Source organism: Musca domestica, unplaced genomic scaffold (assembly GCF_030504385.1).
Source record: "Musca domestica strain aabys unplaced genomic scaffold, Musca_domestica.polishedcontigs.V.1.1 35, whole genome shotgun sequence".
NCBI classification, from domain to species: domain Eukaryota; kingdom Metazoa; phylum Arthropoda; class Insecta; order Diptera; family Muscidae; genus Musca; species Musca domestica.
Window position 1 is genome coordinate 8,444,093 of NW_026712315.1, and position 26,086 is coordinate 8,470,178.

Below are 26,086 nucleotides of genomic sequence, written 5' to 3' on the forward strand. Positions count from 1 at the left end.
AAAGGAAACATTAGAAGAAATGTGGCAAAAACCATTAAAATGCCGAATATCGGGAGGTACCGTTATATGGGGACTATACCAAAACGTGAACCTACACATACAATGTTTCGCCACACGAACTAGGACCCATTATGACAAATACCAATTTTTAGACAAATCAGTGAAAAAATTTGGCAAAAACCATAAAAATACCGAATATCGGGAGGCTATACCAAAACGTGGACCTATACATGCAATATTTTGCCACACGTACAGAGACCCGTTATGACCTACAAATACCAATTTCCCTGAAAAATCGTGACATAAATCATCTAAATATGGAATATCAGGAGGTACCGTTATATGGGGACTATACCAGAACGTGTACCGATATGTCTCATTTTCAATACCAACCATCCTAGACACAATACAAATTGCTCTGCTAAATTTTGGCGCTCTACGTCAAATAATGTGGGCTGTATCGTGATTTCAACAGACAGACAGACGGACAGAGAGACGGACATCGTTAAATCGACTTAGAATTTTATGCTGATTATGAATATATATACTTTAGGGGTCTAGGACGAATATTTAAGGATGTTACAAACGGAATGACAAAGTCAATATACCCTCCTTTCCAAGGTGGAGGGTATAAAAATTAGGATGTGTGAAATTCGAAGACAATTGGAGTCTTATTAAACATTTTATAAGATTTATAATTGTTCGAAATGTTGAGCCTCTGTATGGGAGGTACTTTATGGAATGGGCCGATATTGCACTGGCAAAAATATTCGGTTGTGCAAATTTTCACAAAAGCAAATGAACCTTTCTCTTTCAATGAAGTAGATTATCTTATCTTATCTTTGTAAAATGTTGGCCTTTTGTGGGGAGATACCAGAAGTAGTCATCTCCGATTTCAACCTAAGTTTGGCCATAATATTACGATATACCAAATTTGGACCAAATCGGATGCTCCCTTCGAGAGTTATCGGGCGCACCAGCCAGACAGACGGACGGACAGACGAACATCTTTAGATCGACTTTAAATGTCCTGAAATGGATCTAAAGCCGTTATTTCGATAAGGCAGGTTTCATATGGCTGAAAGTATAAAATGCTAATTATGTGCATAAGCTGACAAAACGTAAACAAATGTTGACATTTCATATGACATTTCCAATAATTACCATCTGTATCTATTATCTTGTTCTGCACTGTTTGTTCTTATGTACGATATTCTGTAATCTTCATTTTCGTGTAGTTGCACCCAACACAAGGGCGCGAAATGGAAATTACAGCAACCGTAAATTTAGTATCTTAAATAGCAAGAAGTAGCAATGACCACACAACAACAACAGCAACAAAGAACATCAAAATACTTTTAATAAAACGAGAAGTAAAATGAAGCTATTGCAAAAAAAGCAACAACAACAACGAACATTGATACGAAACATTTTTTGCCGATTCATTTACTTGCCACTTAGTTCAGTGTGGCTGAGGTTTCCAGATGCCCATTTCGTTATTGTGAATGAACAATATTGGCCATTCATTCAGTCGCATGTGAGTTGGCGGCATAATTGTATGCGATTATTATAGTTTTACTCAACGCTCAGACACAGCCAAGGCATTCGCCAGGGAAGATATGGCGTGAATCGAAATCACGTGTGCAGTAACAGCCAACAAAATACCCTGATTGCCATGTAACGAAGAAAAACACAAATTCATGATATCTTCTCTGTGCGCTGCGGAAAAGATGAATTCATTTGCACATTTTTTGCTGTGGCTACTTGAAATACGGATCATTTCTAGGCCAGATATCAAAAATATGACTTTGGGTAATTTATTTTAACAATGCGCATATTTGAATATGATTATGGTAAAATGTTTCCATTTAATATTTCAATTTACATTGACCTTCTTGATTGTTTGTAATACATATATGGATATTATGTGCCATTGAAAAACCTAAGATAAGGCTTATTATGGCAAAAACTAAAACAGGGCAGAAAGTTACCTTTGTTTTATTGGCAGATATTAACTTTTAAGCTATGACCAGGATGTAATAAAGTAATATTAATAAAAAAAAAATTCACAATGGCTTTGTAAGAATGTTCTTGAAAAATCAGATATAAGTTTTTTGACAGGATAACCTCAAAATTGTTCTCGCAAAAATCCATGATTTTGGACAAAAAAAAATCTAAAAACATGTCCAAAAAACTGCTATTTTAGAATCTTTGATAGCCCTACGAATTGTTGTGGAAAGTGGTAAGTAAATCCACAATTCTGATCAGGAAACTCAAAAATTTTTCCTAACAATTTGCGATTTTTATCCAGGAGGATCCCGTAAAAATATTTCCCAATAATCTTCAATTTGAAATATAATTGAAAAATGGTAGCAACTAGTCAATTTTTAACAAGAAGGATACCAAAAATATACTTACATTACAGAGTGAGATAAAAAAACTGCAACCAACTTCAGATTGCTGTCATTTCAAAGCGACTCGTCCGTGACAGCTCATTATATTGTTAACAGGCGTTCAAAAGCATTTTGGTGAGAATTTTCCAGAAAAAAAGTTATTCGAGATGGAATTCAAGCGTGATAGTGTGATTTCTATTATGGGCTAACATAACAGCCGATGGTCTCTCTCCGCTAGTATTAATCGACCGCGACATCGGAATAAATGCCGAATATTATACCGACCATATTCTGGAGGGTGCATTAAAGCTATGGGTACGCAAACATTTTGGCCTCAGACCTTGAACATTCCAACAGGATTCAGCACCTTCGCACTCAGCACGCGGCACCCAAATATATGACCACCAAAATATCCGGATACCAATCCGTTGGACCATTGTGTCTGGAGTATTTTGGAAATCAAGGTTGGCACTAAAAAATACCAACATATCGATCACCTCAAGCAAGCGCTTCGCCGGGAATGGCCCAAAATACCGCAGAGCAACATTCGGGCAGCGTATGACGGTTTGATTGGCCGTTCCAAGACCATAATTCGTGCCAAAGGTGACCAATTCGAACAAATCCAAACTTATTTTAAAATTTGATGCTAATTCATTAATCATTAATTTTCAAAAGTTCATGCAGTGCCTAGAATGCCTGGTATTGAAAATATGATATCCAGGTCCAGGTTTTGGTATAGCCGGTCCAGGTATATAACGAATATTCAGTATTTTGATGATTTTCGTCACATTTTTTCGCGAATTTGTTTAAAATTTCGCAATTGTAGGTTGCAATCGGTTTAGCTCCGGTGGCGAAACATTGTATGTATAGGTCCACGTTTTTGCCACATTTTTCCACGGATTTGTCCAAAAATTGGTATTTATAATTCGGAAATGGGTTCTAGCTCCTATGGCGAAACATAGTATGGATATGACAACGTTTTGGCATAGCCGCCATATAACGGTACCTCCCGATATTCCTAATTTTGATGATTTTCACACATTTTTACCTATTTGTCTAAAAATTTGTATTTATAGTTCATAATGGATTCTAGCTCCGGTGGCAATACATTGTATGTATAAGTCCACGTTGTGTATAACCCCCACATAACTGTACCTCCCGATACGCTATATTTAGATGATTTTTGCTACATTTACCAAGAATTTATCTAAAAATTGGTATTTGAAGGTTGTAATGGGTTCTAGCTCCAGTAGCGAAACATTGTATATATAGGTCCACATTTTGTATAGCCCCTATATAAGGGTACCTCCGATATACGGTATTTTGTCAGATTTTTACACGAATTTGTCTAAAAATTGGTATTTGAAGGTCTTAATGGGTTCTAGCTCCGGTGGCGAAACATTGTATGTATAGGTCCACGTTTTGTATAGCCCCCACATAACGGACCTCGCGTTATTCGGCATTTTGTTGGTTTTTACCATTTTTTTTTTTTTTTTTTTGGTATTATAGAAGATCTTCTAGATGACAATCCTTGAAGTATAAAATTGTCTATAGAGGTTCCCGTTTTGATATGACCCCCATATAACAATTTCCTCTTTTAAGGCCTGAGTCGTCGTCGGCTTTTTCGCGTAAGCCATAGACTTCAAAAAACCCAGTAAAGAAAGTCTTAAAGTCGGGCGGGCCTGACTTTATGATACCCTACACCACTTTGCTAATTTAGTAGAGCTCCACATAACAATTAAAAGTTTTTATGGGAGAATTCAATCATACACACTATGATTATAATTATAATTTTAAGTTCAAAGGACTAAATATGCCGAAGCATTTGTAAGTTTTAAATTCGGACTTGTATTGCCCATATTTGAAATCGGATAAAGATATATATGAGAGTTATATCCAAATCGGAACCGATCTCGATAAAATTTGGCAAAAATATTTCTGAGCTGTATTTGATATATTTCCCTGAATATCGTTGTTACGTAGTGCATATTACGGCTGTGGGTAACAAATATAAGAAATCGGATGAACAATATATATGGGAGCTATAGCTATATCTGAACCGATCTTCTCCAAATTTAACATACTAGCTTCTAGACTCAATTCGGTCGTAAGTGCCAAATTTCATCCCATTTGGGCAAATATTAGACGTTTGGTGAACAATAAATGGTAAATCGGACGAAATTATATATGGGAGATATATCCAAATCTGAACCGATCTCGATAAAATTTAGCAAATGTATTTCTGGGCTGTATTTGATATATTTCTCCCAAATATTGTTGTTACAGAGTGCATTTACGACTGCGGAGGACAAAAATAACAAATCGGATTTACAATATATATGAGAGCTATAGCTATATCTGAACCGATTTTGATCAAATTTGGCATACTTATTTTCAGGCCTAATTTGGTTGTATGTGCAAAATTCCATAATATTCGGGCTTATATTACACGTTTTGGTGCGAAGATATATATGGGAGCTGTATCTAAATTTTTACCGATTAACTCCAATTTCAATTTCCTGACCACCTTGTGGTATAGGGTATAAAAATCTAAAGATGTTAGATCGAACAATCATATCACGACTGATGCAGCAATTGAATTGTTTCTCTGGCTGTATGACATCCATTCCTTCAATTTCAGGCAAAAAAATGCTTATCATTTCACGATACCGATTTCCGATTTTACGACTGCATTCCAGTTGGGACACGTTTACATTTACTTTAATTTTGTGATTCTTTTAAAAATATTTGTCTTAATTTAGTTGTTGATCTTTTCTCAACCATTAAAATCAATAACAATTATATTTCCTCACACCCACCATGAGAATTTAAGATACATGAGTGACGTCAAAAAACCAAAACTAATAAATTTTTTACACTGCTAATGTAAGAAAAATTCACAATGAAGGATGTGTGTGGAATGAAATGGAATTTCAATTAAAATCAAGTTCAATTAAGCAATAAAATGCATTTAAAATTCTCAATGAAACTATTTTTCAATATTCAAATGTAAAGATATGTTTAATAAATAATTTCCGCTTATATTAGTCGCAAAAATATTCAGTGGCAATTTTGTAATCATGTTCTCACAAATTAAATTATTAAAGGAGAAAAGGAGAAGCGCTACCCTTATGTCACACAAATACAACATAGAAACGCACAATCGCCGCCTCTACCTAACTTTATTTACACAATTTGCCAACGTCTTCTACTCCCATATTACAACTTCTAATGTCTATTTGGAAATTTTCCTAAAATTTAGAAAATTATTTTCCCTACATAATTCATGTGATGTTTAACTAACAAGCGTACGAAAGGAAGAGAAAAAAACCAATTGTCAATTGTCGCAAATGTCAACATTCCATATCAAAGTGACAGACACACACACACACACACATCATGGCCAGAATCATAAACAAATAAATAACCCCCCGACGACGAACCAAAAGAACGATTGTCTTTAGAAGTTAAAAACAATAACAACAATATATGTATGCGTGTATGTTTGGTTTGTTACAATTCTACTCTTTTTCGGTTCATCCAAGTCCATTCAGTCTGCTGTGACTTCCGTATTGTCTGGCTAGGTAATCGCATTTTCGTCTAATGATGAGCATGGTAGGTAAAACACACAATATTGTGCTCCAGCTGTGTGACGAAATGCAAAGTAACTTAAGTGATACTTTAGCAGTGCATTAACATCTTTTGTAATTTTTGAAAATATGTGACAGATGTTGAAGGGGTGTTAGGAAAGATTTGCAATTCTGTTGGCATTTCCAATCCAAATACTGAACGAAATATTGGAAATGTATTTTGTAACGAATCAAATTTGAACCAAGCATTTGAAGCTAAGATTGAGAGACATATGACAAGAAATTTTCTTTGTGTCCCTAATATTGAATAACAAATATTGTGAGACCCTTCAAACTACCTGAAATTACATAATCTATTGGATTTGACGCCTATATTGAAGTATTCAATATAGGACGTCTAGGCCCTCTAGACGAAATCTAGATTTTCTATGGTATATGAAAGGCTCCAGGTGTTCAATGGCATATATAACATCTCCAGCTCGTCCAGTAGTAAATTTCCAGGATTTCTGTAGCACATGGTCGTCTACGGCAAATATAAGTCCTTAAGGTCGCCTATGTTGTCAAGAACACCTCCAAGTCCTCAATGTCGTAAAGAAGACTTCCAGGTCATCTTTGGCATATGGAATACCTTCAAGTCGCTCTATAGCATATGGAAGACCTCCAGTCTGTCTATAGCATACAGGGTGAGATAAAAAAAACTGCAACAAAGTCAAACGCCTAAATTTATACATTTTTTATACCTAACAACACTATGCGTTGGAGGTATTAAAGTTTGATTAGGCCAAAAATTATGTAACACCTCGAAATATTGCTTTCCCACATAGGAAAGTATATATTTTTCTTCCTATCTCGCCGAGCTGAGTCGGTCTAGCTATGCAGGTCCGTCCGTCCGTCTGTCCATGTTAATTTGTAATCATGCTATAGATCGCAATTATGGCCCGATCCTCACGAAATTTAGAATGGAAGTGGAGCTAGGGCCAGAACTGAAGCCTTTTGCTTTTGGAGATGATCGCTTAATATTTAAAAATTGAAAATGGTTCTAATTTTGCCGTTGCTCTACAGGCAAAATTATAGACCAATCGAAGCGGAAGTTAGCATGGATCAAAAACTGAAAAATTACCTGATGTTGGAGTTGTTCTACAGGTGCAGTTATAGTCTAATCGACGCGGAGGTAAGCATGGGGCTGAAGCTTAGGACTGGCCAGAAGCCTTCCAATTTTGATGGTCATCGGGTAATATTTAGTGAATAAAATAGATCCTAACATTTGTGTTAAATAAAAGTAAAATTTTCCATTAAACCGCGAACATTTTTAATAACGGCGAAGTCACAAATAGACGAAATTTTGCGTGAACAAATACCAACATTTCCATTCTATCGAAACGCTGAAAATAACTTACAGGCGATATCCAAAAAACACAAATGGCGAACTTCTTGCATTTATATGTTGATTTCGTTGACGAATATAGCCAAATATCGTAGACAAGCAAATCATATAGATGAGTATAAATTTGGAGATACAGAGGGCCCTCTTGCTTTTGGAGACGATCGCAAAATATTTAGGGGTTCAAATGAACCAAAAATAGAAACATTTTCCTGATCACATAATTGAAGCCAATCGAAACGCCAGAGGCGAGAGTTAACAACAGGGAAGAATTCTAGCATTTTGGATGACCATTGGATTATATTTAGCTGTAACTAACAGCACGACGGAGTGCGTAAATATTGTGAAGATGACCCTGGTCAAAATGCTAAGGGTAATATCTGGGCAGTGCTCCGTAAAATAATTTGAAAAGCGAAATCTTCCAAAATGGATTTGGATATAAAGGGACTTCTAACATATAGTAGTGTTGCAGGCAATAACCTTTGATTACTTGTTTTTTTAATTTTATTGTCGGAAATGTCGGAAATATCATCAAATTTTAGGCTACATTTAGATTTGTTCGAATTGGTCACCGTCACACGCACCCCGAATGTTGCTCTGCGGTATTTTGGCCCATTCCAGACGCAGCGCTTGCTTGAGGTGATCGACACTTTGGTACTTTTCAGTGCCAACCTTGCTTTCCAAAATACTCCAGACACAATAGTCCAACGGATTGTTATCCGTAGACTTTGGTATCCATTGTGCGCTGGAAATAAGGCGAGGAACCTCATTTTGTAACTATTCCTGGGTGGCGCGTGCTAAGTGCGATGGTGCTGAGTCCTGTTGGAATGTCCAAGGTCTGCGGCCAAAATGTTTGCGTGCCAAGGCTTTAATACACCCTCCAGAACATTTTCGTGATAATATTCGAAATTTATTCTGATGCCTTCGTCGATTAATATGAGCGGAGAGCGACCATCGGCTGTTATGGCGGCCTTTTTGGCAAGTAAATAACTCTTTTTTTATTTTGCGGTGTTACTTCTTGCACTTTTTGAAATTTCAATGGCTCTACCCCGAGATCATTTTTCAATAATTGCCAAATGGAATATTGCGATATGTTCAGCTCACGCTTCTTTACTTTTCGTCGATTTTTTGACGTCAGGCTACGCTACCAATATCACGGTAACAATCGATGGTACGATACGCAGAAGCTTTATTCACATTTAATTGCTGGAGTGCTCTTACGATAGTCACTTGTGGTTCTCCAGTTAAATTTAAAGAAATCACACTATCGCCCTTGAATTCCATCACGAATAACTTTTTTTCTGGAAAATGCTCACCAAAACACTTTTATAGGCTTGTTAACAATATAATAGGCTGTCACTGGAATGACAGGAGTCTGAAGTTGGTTGCAGTTTTTCCTTCTCACGGTGTATAAGTCCTTAAAGTCACCTATGAACACATCCACGTCCTCAATATTGGCATAAAAGACTTCCACGTCGCCTTTTGCATATAGAATCGTTCATGCCATAAGGAATTCATCCAGCCAGAAAGCATATCCAATCTGTTTATAGCATATAGAAGACCTCTAGGTCATCTATGGCAAATGAAAAGCAACTAGGACGGCATATAGAAGACATCCAAGTCTCAAGTAGAAGACATCCAGGTCGCAAGTAGAATACATTCAGGTCTTATAGACGAAATCTAGACTTTCTATGGTCTCCATTCAAGATCTCCAATCTGTCTATTTGTTCGTTTATGACCTAGAAGACCTCCACGCCCTCTATGGCGAATGAAAGACATTTTAGAAATACTTAATGGTTTAGGGTCATCCGGTTTCTTCTGTGGAAGCTCAGTGTTACAATTTTTAACTCCTTTGCAGCCATTTATATATTTCAAGCCTTTTGTTAGTTACCACCATTTGCTCTATATCTCTCTCCCTCAACCATACATATCTATACTCGTATGACATTTGAACAATTTCTCATTACAATTCCGAACGCAATTATGTTGTATTTCACATAATAATTTGTCTAAACATGAAGTCTTCTTTACCAGTTTTCCATTGTTTTTGGATAATTTGAGCAAACTGGAGTAGCAAAAAAAAAAAATACAACAGCAACAAAAATTGTCGGGGGTGATTTTTTTTGTGAGCATATTAAAGAAATTAAGTGAAATTATTTAATGCTTTCATGCTCATTGTTTTTGTTGTGGTGTGTTCGACCAAAAAATATTCAAATTATAATCGTTATGTAATAAACGTTATGCTAACCGCCGGCTTGTTAAAATAAAAACGGAGTGTCGGCATGAATTGGATTTGATTGTTCAGGGGGTTATCATTAACTACTTTAAAATCAAAGTGTAACTGTGACTAAAACTGGCAGAGGTATCGAAGCCTAAAAAAATTACTCAATTATGAAAAATGTCAGACAAAAATGGAAAAGTTATTTTTAAAATACATTTTACATAATGCAGGACAAGATAGAAGACCCATATACCCGACGAAAATCGTATACGAAATAGAAGTTCTCCAGGCCTTCAACACCAGATAGAAGTTCTCCAGGCCTTCAACACCAGATCTCCTATATGAAATTGAAGCCCCACAAGGTCTTCTATATGATAGATCTCCAGGTCTTCTATACGAGAGAGGAAACCTCCAGATCTCCTCTAGGAGATAGAAAATACCCCCAAGCTCTTCTATATGAGATAGAAGACCCCCAAGCTCTTCTATGCGAGATAGAAGAACTCCAAGCTCTTCTGTACGAGATAGAAGAGCTCCAAGCTCGTCTGTACGAGATAGAAGAGCTCCAAGCTCTTCTGTACGAGATAGAAGAGCTCCAAGCTCTTCTGTTAGAGATAGAAGAGCTCCAAGCTCTTCTATACGATATAGAAGAGCTCCAAGCTCCTCTATACGAGATAGAAAAGCTTCAAGCTCTTCTATACCAGATAGAAGAGCTCCAAACTCCTCTATACGAGATAGAAGAGCTCCAAACTCCTCTATACGAGATAGAAGAGTTCCAAGCTCTTCAATAAGAGATAGAAGAGCTCCAAGCTCTTATATACGAGATAGAAGAGCTCCAAGCTCTTCTATACGAGATAGAATAGCTCCAAGCGCTTCTATACGAGAAAGAAGAGCTCCAAGCTCTTCTATACGATATAGATAGAATATCTCCAGGTCTTCTATGGGAGCTAGAAGACCTCCAGGTCCTCTATAGGAGATAGAAGCTCTTTTATATGAGATAGAAGACCTCCAAGGCTTCTATTAAAGATGGATCTTTTTTTCTATTCGAGAATATCCCCCAGGATCAAAAAACGAGGTCTTTTTGGATCTTCTAAAGGGCAATATCTTTTTTTAACGTTTTCTACTGGTCCCAAAGGGCGTCAAGGTCTTCTCAAGAGCACAGAATATATGTTTTATTAAAGAAGCTGACATCGATGTCAATGTTTTGATGTGTGAAAACTTAATGCTGATACCATTTATTAATTGGCCTAGTATTTTACTTTGATAGCTTAGAACCAGATAATGGGGTTAGGGTGTCATGCTTGAAATGGTGAGCTTTTAAATGCGACACATAAATCTGTAACTAATAATGTGTATAAACTACTGCATCCAAAACCAGTTGCGATTAGGGTAGAAAAAAGTCTTGACCCATAATAATTGCTTGAATACGCAAAGCGAAACAATATTTCATTACTGGACACATTTGAGAATATATTGCTTGCCATCACAACGAACAGGTGATTATCGTACGATTTATATTTTTTGTTTATTTTTGCATATTTATCAGTTTTTTACTCTTTCGAACAAAACTACAATAAATAATACTAGGTTTTACAAAATTAAATTAAGAACAGTAATTGAATTGCCGCAAAAAAGAGAGACACAAAACCTGCGAGCCAGTTAGCAAAATGACCGGCTCGAAGTAATTTTCATGTCAATGACTCAAAACATAAACATTCCGTCATGAAAATGAAAATAAACAAAAAAATCCCTTAATGTCGTTAGCAGCTTATTGTTGATAGTAGCTTCTGACTGTCTGCCTGTCAGGCCAACCATCCATCAAAAATGAAAATTAAGTGATTTTTTGCATGAAATTGGAATCTCAGAATATTAAACCGACTCAAACCAAAAAACTGAAATGTCATTCAATATTGCCTCGAAAAGAAGGCAATTAAAGGAGATATGATTTGCCTTGTCATGATACTTGCTGAACGTGCATATTTTATTGTCAAACATATGTTTTCTTTGGAATCAACAAAAAATTATGCATTTTCAATGCACAACGACCTTTCCATGCAGTTCAGTTGTATATGTGTGACAAAACGTATCTCAATTCTAGTCTTGGAACTCATCTTCTATTGTTTTCTGCTGATATCAAAATTTTTCATAATTCTATGTAATTCCTTACTCTTGAAGCTCAGGAAGACAGCTTTCGGAATTAGGGATACAAACACAAGGCGTTGTTGCATTCTTGGTATTACAAATTGATGCACGTGTATTAAAGTACAGGGTGAGATGAAAAAACTGCAACCAACTTCAGACTGCAGTCATATCTAAGCCACTCGCCGGACAGCTTTAAAAAATTACTCCAGTGAAAGCTCATTATATTGTTTACAAGCTTACGAGATAGAGGACCTCCAGCTCTTATATACGAGATAGAGGACCTCTAGTTCTTATATACGAGATAGAGGACCTCTAGTTCTTATATACGAGATAGAGGACCTCTAGTTCTTCTATACGAGAGAGAGGACCTCCAGATTTTCTATACAAGAGAGAGGACCTCCAGCTCTTCCGTATGAGAGAGAGGACCTTTAGCTCTTCCATATGAGAGAGAGGACCTCCAGCTCTTCTATACGAGATAGAGGACCTCCAGCTCTTATATACGAGATAGAGGACTTCTAGTTCTTCTATACGAGAGAGAGGACCTTTAGCTCTTCCATATGAGAGAGAAGACCTCCAGCTCCAAGTCTTCTATTCGAGGCAGACGTTCTCCAAGTCTCCTATATGAGATAGAGGACCTCAGGTCTTTTATACGAGAAAGACAATTTTCATGTATCTAATACGAGGTACCATTGTATGGGGGTTACATAAAGACCTGGACCTGCACAGACAATTTTCTGTCATTGACTGAAGCACCCATTTGGAACTTGAAATACGAAATTGTATACAATTCCGGTGAACAATGTCGCTTAAATCACCAAAATATCGAAAACAGGGAGTTACCATTATATGGGGCCTATACCAAAACGTGAACCTACATGGCCTACATTTTCAATACCAAAAGTCCTGCAGACATAATATACATTTGAGTAAAATTTTATCAACCTATTTCAATTCGTTCGGAAACTAGAGTGATTTCCTCGGATGGTCAGACGGACGAACATCGCTAAATCGACATAGAATTGTATGCTGATCAAGAATATATATATACCAAAAATCCTTGCATGCATAATATACATTTAAGTAAAATCTTATCAATCTACTTGAATTTGTTCGGAAGCTAGAGTGATTTCCACAGACGGACGTACATCGGTAAATCGACATAGAATTTTATGCTGATCAAGAATATATATACTATGTGGGGTCTAAAATGTATATTTCGAGATGTTACAAACGGAATCAAAAACTTAATATACCCTCCATACTATGGTGATTCCATACTATAGTGATTCCATTTTTAGTGATTCCATTTTAAATTATTAACGTAGTCCACATCCCAAATTCAAGAATTATATTTTTATTAATTCGCTTAAAAAGTTGACACAACATTTAATACCATTTTTACTCACAATATATTTTTGTTCGATTTTACGAACATTGGGATGTATTTATGACTTGACTTAAAGCCTATTTCATATTTAACAATACTACCTTTACAAAATACTACTTATTTTTTATGCTGGAATTGAGTATCCTTTGGTCTGTTTAATACAATTTTAGTTTTAGTCACACCAACCCACTCTCATCACCCATATTTTGCCGGTGTTTGCATATGAGCGATTCTAAACAACGTGTTGCTATTTCATTGCCTTTTGCATTAGATAGCTTCCGCCACATTTTATTATTTATTGCCTGAGTTAAGTAACCAGTGCAGCAATAACTTTTTATTAACAATTAATAATTGATTTAAATAAAGTGTACAGCGCAACCACAAATCACAACTTCGACCCCGGACAAAAGTATTTGTTATGCATTCGAAATGGTTCATTTGCAACCGACAATTTGTTGCAATCAATATCTCTCTCTCTCTCGGCGGTGTAGGATGAAGATGATGGCGATGGCGTTCAATTGAAACACAATCTATCAATCGTTTAACAAACAAATAAACAATAACAATAAACAATAATAGAAAACAAGTAAGCAAAGGCTACAGTCGAGCGGGACCGACCGTTGAATACCCTACAACACTATAATAAACGATACAGTTTATATAGGCGAGATACTCGAAAGAATTCCACAAATAATAAAAGAAAACCATCAGGTTTCGTTCTCTAATATTCGAATAATAGCAACTTAAACTAATTTGCTCATTTCCAATTCATGGTAAATGTTGCACTTAAATGGTCTTCCAAGATCTGGAACCAATATTTCCCAAAGACGTATAATCTCTCAGAAGTGGCAAAAGATTAACATTTATTATTGGTTTTTGACTGAAACGCATCTATATGAGACATAGACATTTGACTATATTCTTCAACGAAATCAGCGTTAACGAAATAGTCAGTAGTGTGTCTTTCCTGTATTTGTGAATTCTCCAAAAAGTGACTGGAATGGACATTTTCGTATTTTGTCTATAAAAGTTGGCAAACTCCTTCACACATTGAATATTTTTGGATGGCCATCCAAAACTGCTTGGCTTTTGCAATGTCCGGTAACCCCCATAATTACAACCTGTTGACAATTTTGCAGTTTTTTGGTCCATTTCAACCCCTAAATATATGGCGATCATCTCCAAAAAGAATAGGCTTTTATTCTGACCCTGATCTTATCTCCATGCAAAATTTCGTAAGGATCGGGCCATAAATGCGATCTGTATATGATATTCTGATATCCTAACTACTTGGTTTTGTTAGCTGTAGAAATATTACCAAATGTTTTATTCAAAATGAAAATATGCCAAAAATATGACAAAATTGAAAAAATATGAGAACATTTTACAAAATCAATATTTTCATCTTTAGAGAGATATTTTTATGCGATTTTTTTAGACGTTTTTTGTTTCCTGCCAAGAGGCCATTCTGAATTAATGAGAACTGTCGAAATCAGTTCAGCCGTTCTCTACATATAAGAGATTTTTCAAGCATATCTTCTTTGATAAACATATATATCGCACATATTTTGCTATATATCCGTTTTGTTGGATGTTAACATCAATGTAAAGATCAGGAGTAACCTTGTCATGGCTTTGTGATTTCGCCGCGATTTAAAATATTCGCGGTTTAATGAAAAATTTTGAATTTTTTTTAACAAAAAAGATAGGGTCTATTTTACCCACTAAATATTATCCGATGACCACCCAAATTGGTAGGGTTCTTCCCCGCCCTAAACTCTAGCTACATGCGGAATTCCGCGTCGATCGGTCTATAATTGTGACCTGTAGAGCAACTGCAAAATCAGCAAATTTTTCAGTTTTTGGTCCATTTCAACCCCTAAATATTATGCAACCCTCTCCAAAAGAAATAGGGTTCTATTCTGACCTTAACCCCACCTACATTTTAAATTTCGTGAAGATCGGGCCGTAATTCCGACCTGTAGAGTGATTACAAATTAACATGGACAGACGGACAGACGGACAGACGGACAGACGGACGGACGGACATACATAGCTAGATCGACTCAGCTCGGCGAGATAGGAAGATCCATATATACTTTCCTATGTGGGAAATCAATATTTCGTGGTGTTACATAATTTTTGGCCCAATCAAACTTATAATACCCTCAACACATAGTGTTGTAGGGTATAAAAAGCTGATAATAATACTAGGCATCATTAGGCAGTGCAAGTGAGAATAAAACTGGAAAATAAAAGCAAACGTGAATGGAAATATTGCACTTTACACACAAGACGACGTAGCCAGTTTGCCAGCAACGATACTACACGACACGTGTGCGGAATGGTCAATAGTTTTGAAGTGCCATGGCAAAATAATTGTCAACAAGCGCAAGCTGGTCAATTGATTTTCTAGTGGATTGACTATTTGACGGTGTGTCACAATGACTCTATCAGTCTTCGATTGCAATTAAGTCATTACATTAGAATCCGAACCGATAAGAAAGAAATGATTGCGATTTAATTGCAACTCAAGTACTTGGCTCCGAGACGTGGAGGAATGAATGATTTGAAGGTGAAGAGATTTTTTGATAATTTTCTGTTGGCCATAATTCAGATATTGTTGAGTAGGTTGTAGTCGCTGTTGTTTATTATCTGAATTATAACAATTATAAAAAATATTATTGCAACTCTTTTTATTGTTATTGTTTTAATTATTAGTGCGACCTTTGTGCGGACCGATACTGTCCATTTTCGCACCCGAAATAAGCGTGATACAATTAATACGAAGTATGAGGTTTGTTGAACAGAGGATAGTCTCTTCGCTTCTTATAATGAACATGTTAGTAGAAAATTTTGAAAATTGAAGAAGAAGGAGTGGAGCGATATATTCCATCTCCACCTTAGTCATAGCGACGATAGAAATATGGAATAGTCAGACATTAAGAGAAGACATTTTGGTTTTCTATCAAAAGACTTCCAGGTTTTCTATAAAATAACTTCTATGGGAAGACCGTCAGGTCTTCTGTGCGAAGACCTCCAGGTCTTCTGTGGGAGGATCTCCAGGTCTTCTATGGGAAGACCTCCAGGTCTTCTATGGGAAGACCTCCAGGTCTTCTGTGGGAGGATCTCCAGGTCGTCTATGGGAAGACCTCCAGGTCTTCTGTGGGAAGACCTCCAGGTCTTCTGTGGGAGGATCTCCAGGTCGTCTATGGGAAGACCTCCAGGTCTTCTGTGGGAAGACCTCCAGGTCTTCTGTGGGAAGACCACCAGGTCATCTGTGGGAAGACCTCCAGGTCTTCTTTGGGAAGACCTCCAGGTCTTCTATGAGAATACTTCCAGGTCTTCAAATGAGAAAACTTCGAGGCCTTCTAAAAGAAGACCCGTAAACCTTTTATAAGAAGACTTCTAGGTCTTCTACGAGAAAACTTTTAGGTCTTGTAGGAGAAAACTTTTAGGTTTTGTAGGAGAAGGCCTTCAGCTTTTCTATAAGAAGACTTCTAGGTCTTCTTGGAGAAGACCTTCAGCTCATCTTGGAGAAGACCTTCAGCTCTTCTTGGAGAAGACCTTCAGCTCTTCTTGGAGAAGACCTTCCGCTCTTCTTGGAGAAGACCTTCAGCTCTTCTTGGAGAAGACCTTCAGCTCTTCTTGGAGAAGACCTTCCGCTCTTCTTGGAGAAGACCTTCAGCTCTTCTTGGAGAAGACCTTCAGCTCTTCTTGGAGAAGACCTTCAGCTCTTCTTCGAGAAGACCATCAGCTCTTCTTGGAGAAGACCTTCAGCTCTTCTTCGAGAAGACCTTCAGCTCTTCTTCGAGAAGACCTTCGGCTCTTCTTCGAGAAGACCTTCAGCTCTTCTTCGAGAAGACCTTCAGCCCTTCTTCGAGAAGGCCTTCGGCTCTATGAGAAGAATTGTTGATCTTCTTTGATAAGACCTATTGCTCTTCCATGAGAAGACCTATTGCTTTTCTATGAGAAGACCTTTCTCTCCTCTAATTAAGACCTTTCGTTCCTCTAGAGAAGACCTTTCGTTCCTCTAGAGAAGACCTTTCGTTCCTCTAGAGAAGACCTTTCGTTCCTCTAGAGAAGACCTTTCTCTCATCTAGAGAAGACCTTGAGGTCTTCTAAAGGGATCATCTGTAAGCAGATCTTCTTCTCATCTGTGCAAAGTTCTTCTAGCCTTCTGTGAAAACACTTTCTGGAGTTCGATGAGAAGACCTTCTGTCTTTCTATGAGAAGACTTTCTGGTCCTCTTTGAGAAGACCTTTGCTCTTCTATGAGAAGGCCTTTTGCAAAAGCCTTTGTCTATTTATGAGACGATTCTGTAATCTTTTACGCGAAGTCCTTGATGAAGAAACCTTCCAAAGTTTGAAATAAAGCCCAACCAATTCTCTCTGCTTCGGTCTTTCATGAGCAGGACGCCTGGCATTGTGTAAGATTTTTTTGTCTTCTATGAAGAGACCTTCAGCCCCTCAATGGGATAAGCCTCTATGAGATCAACTATTAGTTTTCCGTTAGAAGGCAATGTTATTTTTAATAGTAAGCAGGCATTTTATGGGACGACCTTGGGCTTCTTGTAAGGGGCCTTTTGGTCCATTTTATTAAGATGACTTTCGTATGGTCTTCTACAATAGATTTTATCCTAGTTCGGAAGAAAACCCTATTTTCTTCTATGAAATGACTTTCTTCTCTTCCGTTATAAGATATTCAGATCTTAAATGAAAATATAACCTCGAAAAAAGCTTTTCTTACCCAACAAAAAACTTTTTACAGTAATAATGTTTAGTCCTCTTTAGTATCGTCATTAACAGTGTTGAGTAATTCCAAAAAACCAATAATTATATTGTCATTAAATACAACACCTCAATTCAGAGTTTTTAATTTAATTATTCAGTATTTGTCAAGATAACAATACAAAATTATTTTGAATTATATTTCCATTTTTATTTTATTGCAAACAATCGAAGAATTAAAAATGCAGAAAACTGTTGAGATTTTTGCACTTAACCCTGACGTTCAAATGTCTCTAGGGTGTGCCAACAGAACCCTAACATAGATTTTTTTTCTAAAACAATAAAAAAGTCATAATTTTTTACATATGAGGGGGGTATGGAAAATTTGTGTTACAAGTATAGAAATAAGGCATTTAAAATCGATGTAAAATAAGTCGATCAAATTTATTATACCCTTCACCATACATAGTATGGAGGTTATATTAAGTTCGTCATTCCGTTTGTAACTCATCGAAATAATCATTTAAACCCAACAAAGTATATATATTCTTGATCAGCGTAAAATTCTAAGACGATTTAGCCCTGTCCGTCCGTCTGTTGTAATACCGCTATAGTCAAAACGAATAAAGATAGGAAGCTAAAATTTTGCACAGATCTTTCTTTTGTCTGCAGGCAGGTCAAGATCGAAGATGGACCATATCGGTCCACGATATCGTATAGCCCCCATATAACGGTACCCTCCGATATTCGGTATTTTGAAGATGTTAGCCCCATTTTTCAATGGAAGATTCTGAAAATTCACACATGTAGTTCCTTGTGAATAATTTACACCCAGACATAGATTTGTCTTAATAGGTCCACAATATCATATATACCCCCATATATCGGCACCTACCCATATTACATATTGTAAAGATTAAAAAAAAAAATTATTGAATTTTATTTTTTTGAAAATTTTCTAATTTGTTCCAAATGGTGGAGGGTATTCAAAGTTCGGCCCGGCCGAACTTACTGCTATTTTACTTTTTTTATTTTATTTATTTATTTATTTTTTATTTGTACTTTTGAGAAACATATTTGGAATGGTATTTTTTGTTTGCATTTGCTTTCGTATCGTCGTACATAATCTGGTACTAAATTATTTCATGTTATTACCTATAAGTCTTATTTTTAAGTTTTTGAAATCAACGATTAATACGTTGTAGTAGTGAGAATGTGGCTCCATTTTCGATTAAAAAAAAAAACTAAAAAATGTTATTCATTCAAAAATATATGAAAGATTATTATCCCAAACTAGCCAAATTATACCCAATATTCCATGAACACAGTCCATACTAATAAACTTCCGATTTCGAACCTCGTTTCGGTACCTACCCACTTTTAGCACTTACATTGACATGCTGCAAAACAAAAACTCTTTTCATGATCTTTGCTCTATTGAAATATTTGATCGTGTTATTTGTTTTTGTTACAATATCTATGTTCGATTGGTGGCATAGATATGCAACCACTGCTGTTGCGCTCTTTGGACGCATTGTTGGGAGGGGAGACAAATGAAAATCTATGTTAAATAGCGGTGGCACGTGAGTCAGATTGCCTGACTGGTATTGGCATCTGATTTGCATCATTGACAGTCAGTTGTGCAGCCAGCCATTCGTGATGGTGATTTACGAGTAGCACAGAGGCTCGTCTGGTTGCCTGGCTAACCGACCGACTGACTGACTGACAATGTTATGTTGTGTGGCGCTCTCCTCATTCAATACATATTTCAAATAGTTTGATTGATTTGTAGTCTTTTAATATGATCACTTGAGCTCGAATGTGAGTAATTTACATGATTTTCAAATTAAACGTTATTCATAAAGCAGGGATAGACATTCTTGGGTGAATAACAAATCGAAACAATGAGAGTTTTTTATGGACAAGGCTTTAAGTTAAAAAAAAAAAACATTTGAATTCATGAAACACAGATTTATTGAGACAGATCACGCACATAGCGAGACCGGAGATGTATTATAATTTATAGCATTTCTTTAACAGGTCAATAAAAAAGCTATCAAATAGTTCTTTCTGTTCTGCTATAAGAAGATCATTTGATCTGGTGTGGAAAGACTTTTTGGTCTTCCACGGAAAGATTTACCAATATTCCAATAGGAGACGTTCTGATATTACATGAGAAAATTTTTCTGGCCTTTCATATGTACACATTCTGCTTTTGTGTGAGAAGACCACCTGGAATGGGAAAAAATTAGAATTTTTTATGGAAAGCCTTTTTATTTGCAAAGAGAAAATGTTTTGGTATTTCTTCTGGGAGACGAATTTCTGGTCTTCTTTGATAAAACCTGCTTTATCTTCTGGCCTTCTGTGAGAAGCAAGAGCATTCGGTTCTTCTAGATGGGTGCTTCCTCGTTATATAAACTAGAAACCCCCTGTTTTTAAATGACAACACCTTCTAGTCTTTTCTGAGAAGACCTTCCATATTCTGTCAAATGACTTTACGCTATTCTCTGAAAAGTCCATTTGGATTTCTGAGAAAAGACCTTCCGATCTTCTATTAAAAGACTTTATGGTGTGCAATAAAAATTCTTGTCTTCTATGAGAAGACCTTCTGGCTGTTCATCTATAAGAAGACTCTCAGTTCTTCTACAGGATGTCATTTTTGTCTTTTGTGAGAAGGAATTCTTTTTTACGATAAGTAGATATACCTCTGAGAAGACCTTCCTCTTTTCGTTGAAAAGACCTCCCTCTTTTCGATGAAAAGACCTTCCCCTTTTCGATGAAAGGTCTTCTACGAGAAGACCTCCTTCTCTTCAACGAGAAGACTTCCTTCTCTTCAACGAGAAGACATTCTTCTCTTTGGAGAGAAAACGTTCTTTTCTCTTCGTCGTGATGATCTTTTTTTCTTCCATGAGAAAACCTCCTTCATTGAGGTGAGATGCCTCTTTTTCTTCCGTGCGATGAGAACAGGGGTGCTCAAGAAGAAATATCTGTTTTCAGTCAAATTTCTCTTTGCTTATTTAAATCAAGAACAAAACAGTTTTAAGTCATTATTTATACAAATATTTTTTATCCATTCGCTTTATAAACTATTTTGGCAAACATTCGTGTTTAAAAACAATTAAATTGAACAGTAAAATATAAAGAAAAACAGAATTTTAATTTTCTCTTAAATTATCTCTTTTTTCTCTTCATGTTCTAGAACACGGTTTTGAGCACCCCTGGATGAGAATACCTTCTTCTCTTCGTTGAGAATACCTTCTTCTCTTCGATGAGAAGACCTTCTTCTCTTCGATGAGAAGACCTTCTTCTCTTCTATGAGAATACCTTCTTCTCTGCGATGAGAAGACCTTTTTCTCTTCGATGAGAAGGCCTTCTCCTCTGCGATGAAAAAGACCTTTTTCTCTTTGGTGGAAAGACCTTCATATCTGCGATGAGAAGACCTTCATCTCTGCGATGAGAAGACCTTCATCTCTGCGATGAGAAGACCTTCATCTCTGCGATGAGAAGACCTTCTTCTCTGCGATGAGAAGACCTTCTTCTCTGCGGTGAAAAGACCTTCTTCTCTTCGATGAGAAGACCTTCTTCTCTGCGGTGAAAAGACCTTCTTCTCTTCGATGAGAATACCTTCTTCTCTTCGATGAAAAGACCTTCTGCTCTTCGATGAGAATACCTTCTTCTCTTCGATGAGAATATCTTCTTCTCTTCGATGAGAAGACCTTCATCTCTGCGATGAGAAGACATTCTTCTCTGCGATGAGAAGACCTTCTTCTCTGCGGTGAAAAGACCTTCTACTCTTCGATGAGAAGACGAGAAGACCTTCAATGAGAATACCTTCTGTTCTTCGTTGAGAAGACCTTTTTCTCTTCGATGAGAAGACTCTGCAGTGAGGAGACCTTCTTCTTTTCGATGATAAAAACTTTTACTCCTTGATGGGAGAACCGTCTCCCCGTCGATGAGAACACCTTCTTTTCGATGTTTAGGCGACAATCCTATAACGGATCTTCTTATCATCGATGATAAGGCCTTTTTATAGTCGATGGATGCAGTGAGGAGACCTTCTTCTTTTCGATGATAAAAACTTTTACTTCTTGATGGGAGATCCGTCTCCCCGTCGATGAGAAAACCTTCTTTTCGATGTTTAGGCGACAATCTTATAAAGGATCTTCTCAACATCGATGATAAGGCCTTTTTATAATCGATGGAAGGACCTTATTCTCGTCGATGAGAATACCCTCTTCTCTGCGAAGAGAAGACCTTGTGCTTTTCGAGGAGAAGACCTTCTTCTCTGCAACGAGAAGACATTCTGCTCTTCCATGAGAGAAAGGCCTCCTGTTTTTCTATGTGACTCTGGACTTCTGAGAATTTATTCCTTCTCCCTAAAGGGGGACCTACGAGTATTATTGAGAAGTTCCGTTAAAGAACCCATTTGTCTTTATTAAATAAATTCTTCAGGTTACCACCCCTCGATTAGAAGAACTATTGTCTTCTATAAGAATGTTGTCTGTTCAAAGCCAAAGCGAAAGATTCTAGTCTTCCTGAAGAAGTCGTAGAAGAAATCCTATCGGTCTGCTATGAGAAATGATTCTGGTGTACTGAAAACGCTTTATAAATTATAGAAGACATGTTGCTGATATTTTGTTTTTTTTTTTTTTTTAACAGAAATCTATTTAAAGGCCCTATATCTACAATAGGCCGCCTCGAATATCTAATATCAATGTAAGACGTTTCCGTAGGCTTCCATCTATAAAATACTTTTTAACATTTACCATCTGTGAGGAATGTTGAAAATCATCTTTAGAAGGTCGTCTATCTATTACTACAACCCGATTTTGTGTAATTTATGACCACACACTTTTTTCCAAAATATGAAACATTTTGAATATTGCCTAATTAGTTAGCTACATTAAAAACGCAAGAATATTTAAATTACCCCCAAAACTTCCAACTCATAAAAATTAAGAAATGTTTTTAACATATTTAAAATAAAAACAACAACAGACAAAAGAAAACTCCAAAAACAACAAAAATGAAAAATGAATATCACTTACCAACTGACCGTTGTAGTGGATTTGGTGTTTCCGTGTTATATCAATAAAGTGGCCACCGCCCGTTGCGCTTGAGCTTTCGTCCGAATCCGCATGAGGTTGGTGTGTGGTAGCCGAAGCGTGCCATGAATTGTTTTCAAAATCACCCACATCGCCGTCGTCATCGTCGGCGACGTCATCAGTCGAAATATTTACTCCATGCGGATGGTGATGATGATGACCACCTTGCAGTCCGGCACTTGTGAGTTTATGTGTTGTTGTAGTACTATTTTGATGTTGTTGTTGTTGCTGCTGCTGCTGTTGCAGGCAATTGACGTTGTAAAAACATGGACCAAATAAAGCGATTAATAAAATCAAAATCAAGCCAATGTTTGAACACATTCTACAATGTTTCGCTTTTCGTGTTGTTTTCCAGGAGGTGGGGCTTTCGGCAAGCATTGAAGTGGTTTTGTTGTTGGTGTTTGTATTCGCAACGAAACGAAAAGTAAAACGTTACACTTTCGTTGGCAGTGTTCGGTGTTGTTGTTTTTGCTGTTCGAATGTTATTATTTTTGCAGCACCTGACGTTTGCCGTCTTCTTAATGCAGTTTTAATTAGCCTCTTTTGGAATTGATTGATCAATAGACATCAGCATGAACATCATTATTATTGGGGTTGTTGTTTTTGTTGCTGATAGCTGATGCGGCCTCCTCGCTCATTGATTTTGTGATTGCTGTTGAGCAGTTGTTGTTATTAATTTCCAAATAATTTGCCAACATTCCAAGACATTTTGCCATATTTTCGCCTCAGGAATCTGAAAATGTTGAAGAATTTTGTTTTGAAAATTTATGATTGGCAATGTGGACTATGCCTTTACTCTGCACCAGAGGATGGAGGTGGTGTCTAATAACTATAGATGACGTCCGAATGAAATTTTATGTACAGAAGAGGTCTGCAGGATCTTCCATGAATAGAGGAGGGGTCTTCTGTAACTAGAAAAGCTCTGAAGGATATGTAAATTCAATTTACGCAGGACCTCGAAATGATATTATTTTAAGAGGTCTTCTATGAAATGACCTTCTGGCCTTTCTTGACAAAATCTTAAACACTTCTATGACAAGACCTTCAGGTCTTCTAGAGAAGATACTCTGGTGCTCTTATGAAAGACCATCGGTACTGCTATGACAAGGCCCTCTGAGAGAGAATACCTTCTGATTGTCTAAAGAGAAACCTTTCTGGTCGTCTAGACGTTTCTCTTTAACTCGTCATTTTCTTAGAACACCTTCTTATCTTCTATTCGAACCATTCCTCTCATCTTTCAAAAGACACTCTTTTTTCAACTAAAAGACATTCTTCTTCTCTTTTACGAGAAGACCTTCTTATTATCTTTTACTTTATCTTTTCTCCTTACCTTTTATAAGAATATCATTTCGTCTTACCTCCCATGAGAATACCATTTTCTCTTCTCTTCCATGAGAAGGCCTTCTTCTCTTAAATGAGAGATCTTCTCGTTTTCTCATCTTCTTTTCTAAGAGAAAACCTTCACGTCTGCTCTTCTATGAATCATTCTTTTGTGAGAAGAACTTATGTTTCTTTTGTGAGAAGACCTTCTGCTCTTCTATGAGAAGACCTTCTGCTCTTCTATGAGAAGACCTTCTGCTCTTCTATGAGAAGACCTTCTGCTCTTCTATGAGAAGACCTTCTGCTCTTCTATGAGAAGAACTACTCTAATTCTATGTGAAGACCTTATTCTCTTCTTCTGCTCTTTTCTGAGAAGACCTTCATCCGCTCTTCTATGAGAAAACCTTCTGCTATTCTATGAGAAGACCTTCTGCTCTTCTATGAGAAGATCTTCTGCTCTTTTTTGAGAAGATCTCCTGCTCTTCTTTGAGAAGATATTATTCTCTTCAAGGGAAAGACCTCTTCGTTTTCCATAAGAAGACAACATATCTACCCGAATAATTGTCTATCGAACGGCCTACTATCTGAAGGAAACCTCTGAAAAAATCTTTCCCCGATTGAAGATACAAGTGTCCAACTCTTGTCTAAAAATTATGGCTGCCTATAGAGCAGGTTACAAGTCGAATCCCATTTTTCAAAACTACATGTTTTTCTCTTATCTGCACTCGTCTTCAATTTCACATCGACGGACCGAACCAAACAAAAAAATAAAAAAGTGAATGTTCGAAAAAACGAAATCATTGTGTAGTGCGCTTACATTTGGGCAATTCGATGGGCCAGCAGCGGCGGGCTGGCTGCACACCAAGGCAGAGGCGTAAGAGTTAAATTTAACGGCAGTTAATTATTTGTAAGTTTATGCACTAATTAATTGTTTGTTATGTTTAACTTGGTTTACTCCAGTTTAGGTGGGTTTCGAATTAGTGCGGCTCAGTGTACGGAGCGATTGCTGCTGCTGCCACTAATCGTCGTCGTTGTTGTGGTGCTGGTGGTGTAGGTGGTAGCGATGATGATAATGCTTACGATGATGTTATTTTACTCTGGTTTGGGTGGGTGGAGGAGGGTTTTGTTATAGTTTTGTGGTTATGTTTACATTTGCAGGCTTAGTGAATTGTTTGCTTGGTTGGATGATTCGTTGGTTGCTAGCTTGCTTAGATGATGGTTGTTGTGGCTCTTGCTGTTGTTGTTGTTGGTTAGCTGTATATCGTCGTCTTCTAAGCCAGCCAGAATCACGTTTGTTGCTTAAGTCTTTTGTTTCACTTCATGCACTTGTTGTATGTGTGTGTTTTTTGCTATATTTACATTGCAGTTCGAAAATTTATTTTTTTATTATTAATATTTTTTTATATTTTAAAGGTATCTGAAAATTTCATTTTCTTATAATGTACAATGTAGGTGTGTGTTGTAATGTTAATTATTGTGTGGTTTTTATTTTGTCGATGGTTTGACAAATATTTTTTTGTTGCACCTTTTTTTAGCTGCAACTGCTTTAAAGATTTTATTAACTTGTCCACTAGCATAACCGACTCATGCTTCTCTAGAGTCCTAGTTTTAAATCGCTACTAAAAATATTGTAAAGACAAACTGTCAAATATAAACATTGAAATATACCAAAAAAATTTAGCGACAACAAGACAGGTTATTTCTTTTTTGGGATTGTTTTTGTTTTATTAAAATTTTAGATGTGGGAAGACAATCAACACTAGGGTTTGTTAGCATTTTTTGCACATTAGAATCATTAATTTTCTTGGGTCATTTGATAA

At 36.7% G+C, this 26,086-nt stretch overlaps 1 protein-coding gene across 1 annotated transcript in view; it reads right to left on the minus strand.

The window, feature by feature from the left end:
- Positions 1-25,669, minus strand: part of LOC101893463 (uncharacterized) — a 58,790-nt gene extending 33,121 nt beyond the window's left edge. The window contains exons 1-2 of the mRNA XM_005176506.4: positions 25,084-25,669; positions 22,890-23,679 (exon numbers count right to left, since the gene is read on the minus strand). Of these exons, the coding sequence (XP_005176563.1) occupies positions 22,890-23,324 (435 nt within the window). The 5' untranslated portion in view covers positions 23,325-23,679; positions 25,084-25,669. The remainder of the gene's footprint in view (positions 1-22,889; positions 23,680-25,083) is intronic.
- Positions 25,670-26,086: the final 417 nt, after the last annotated feature.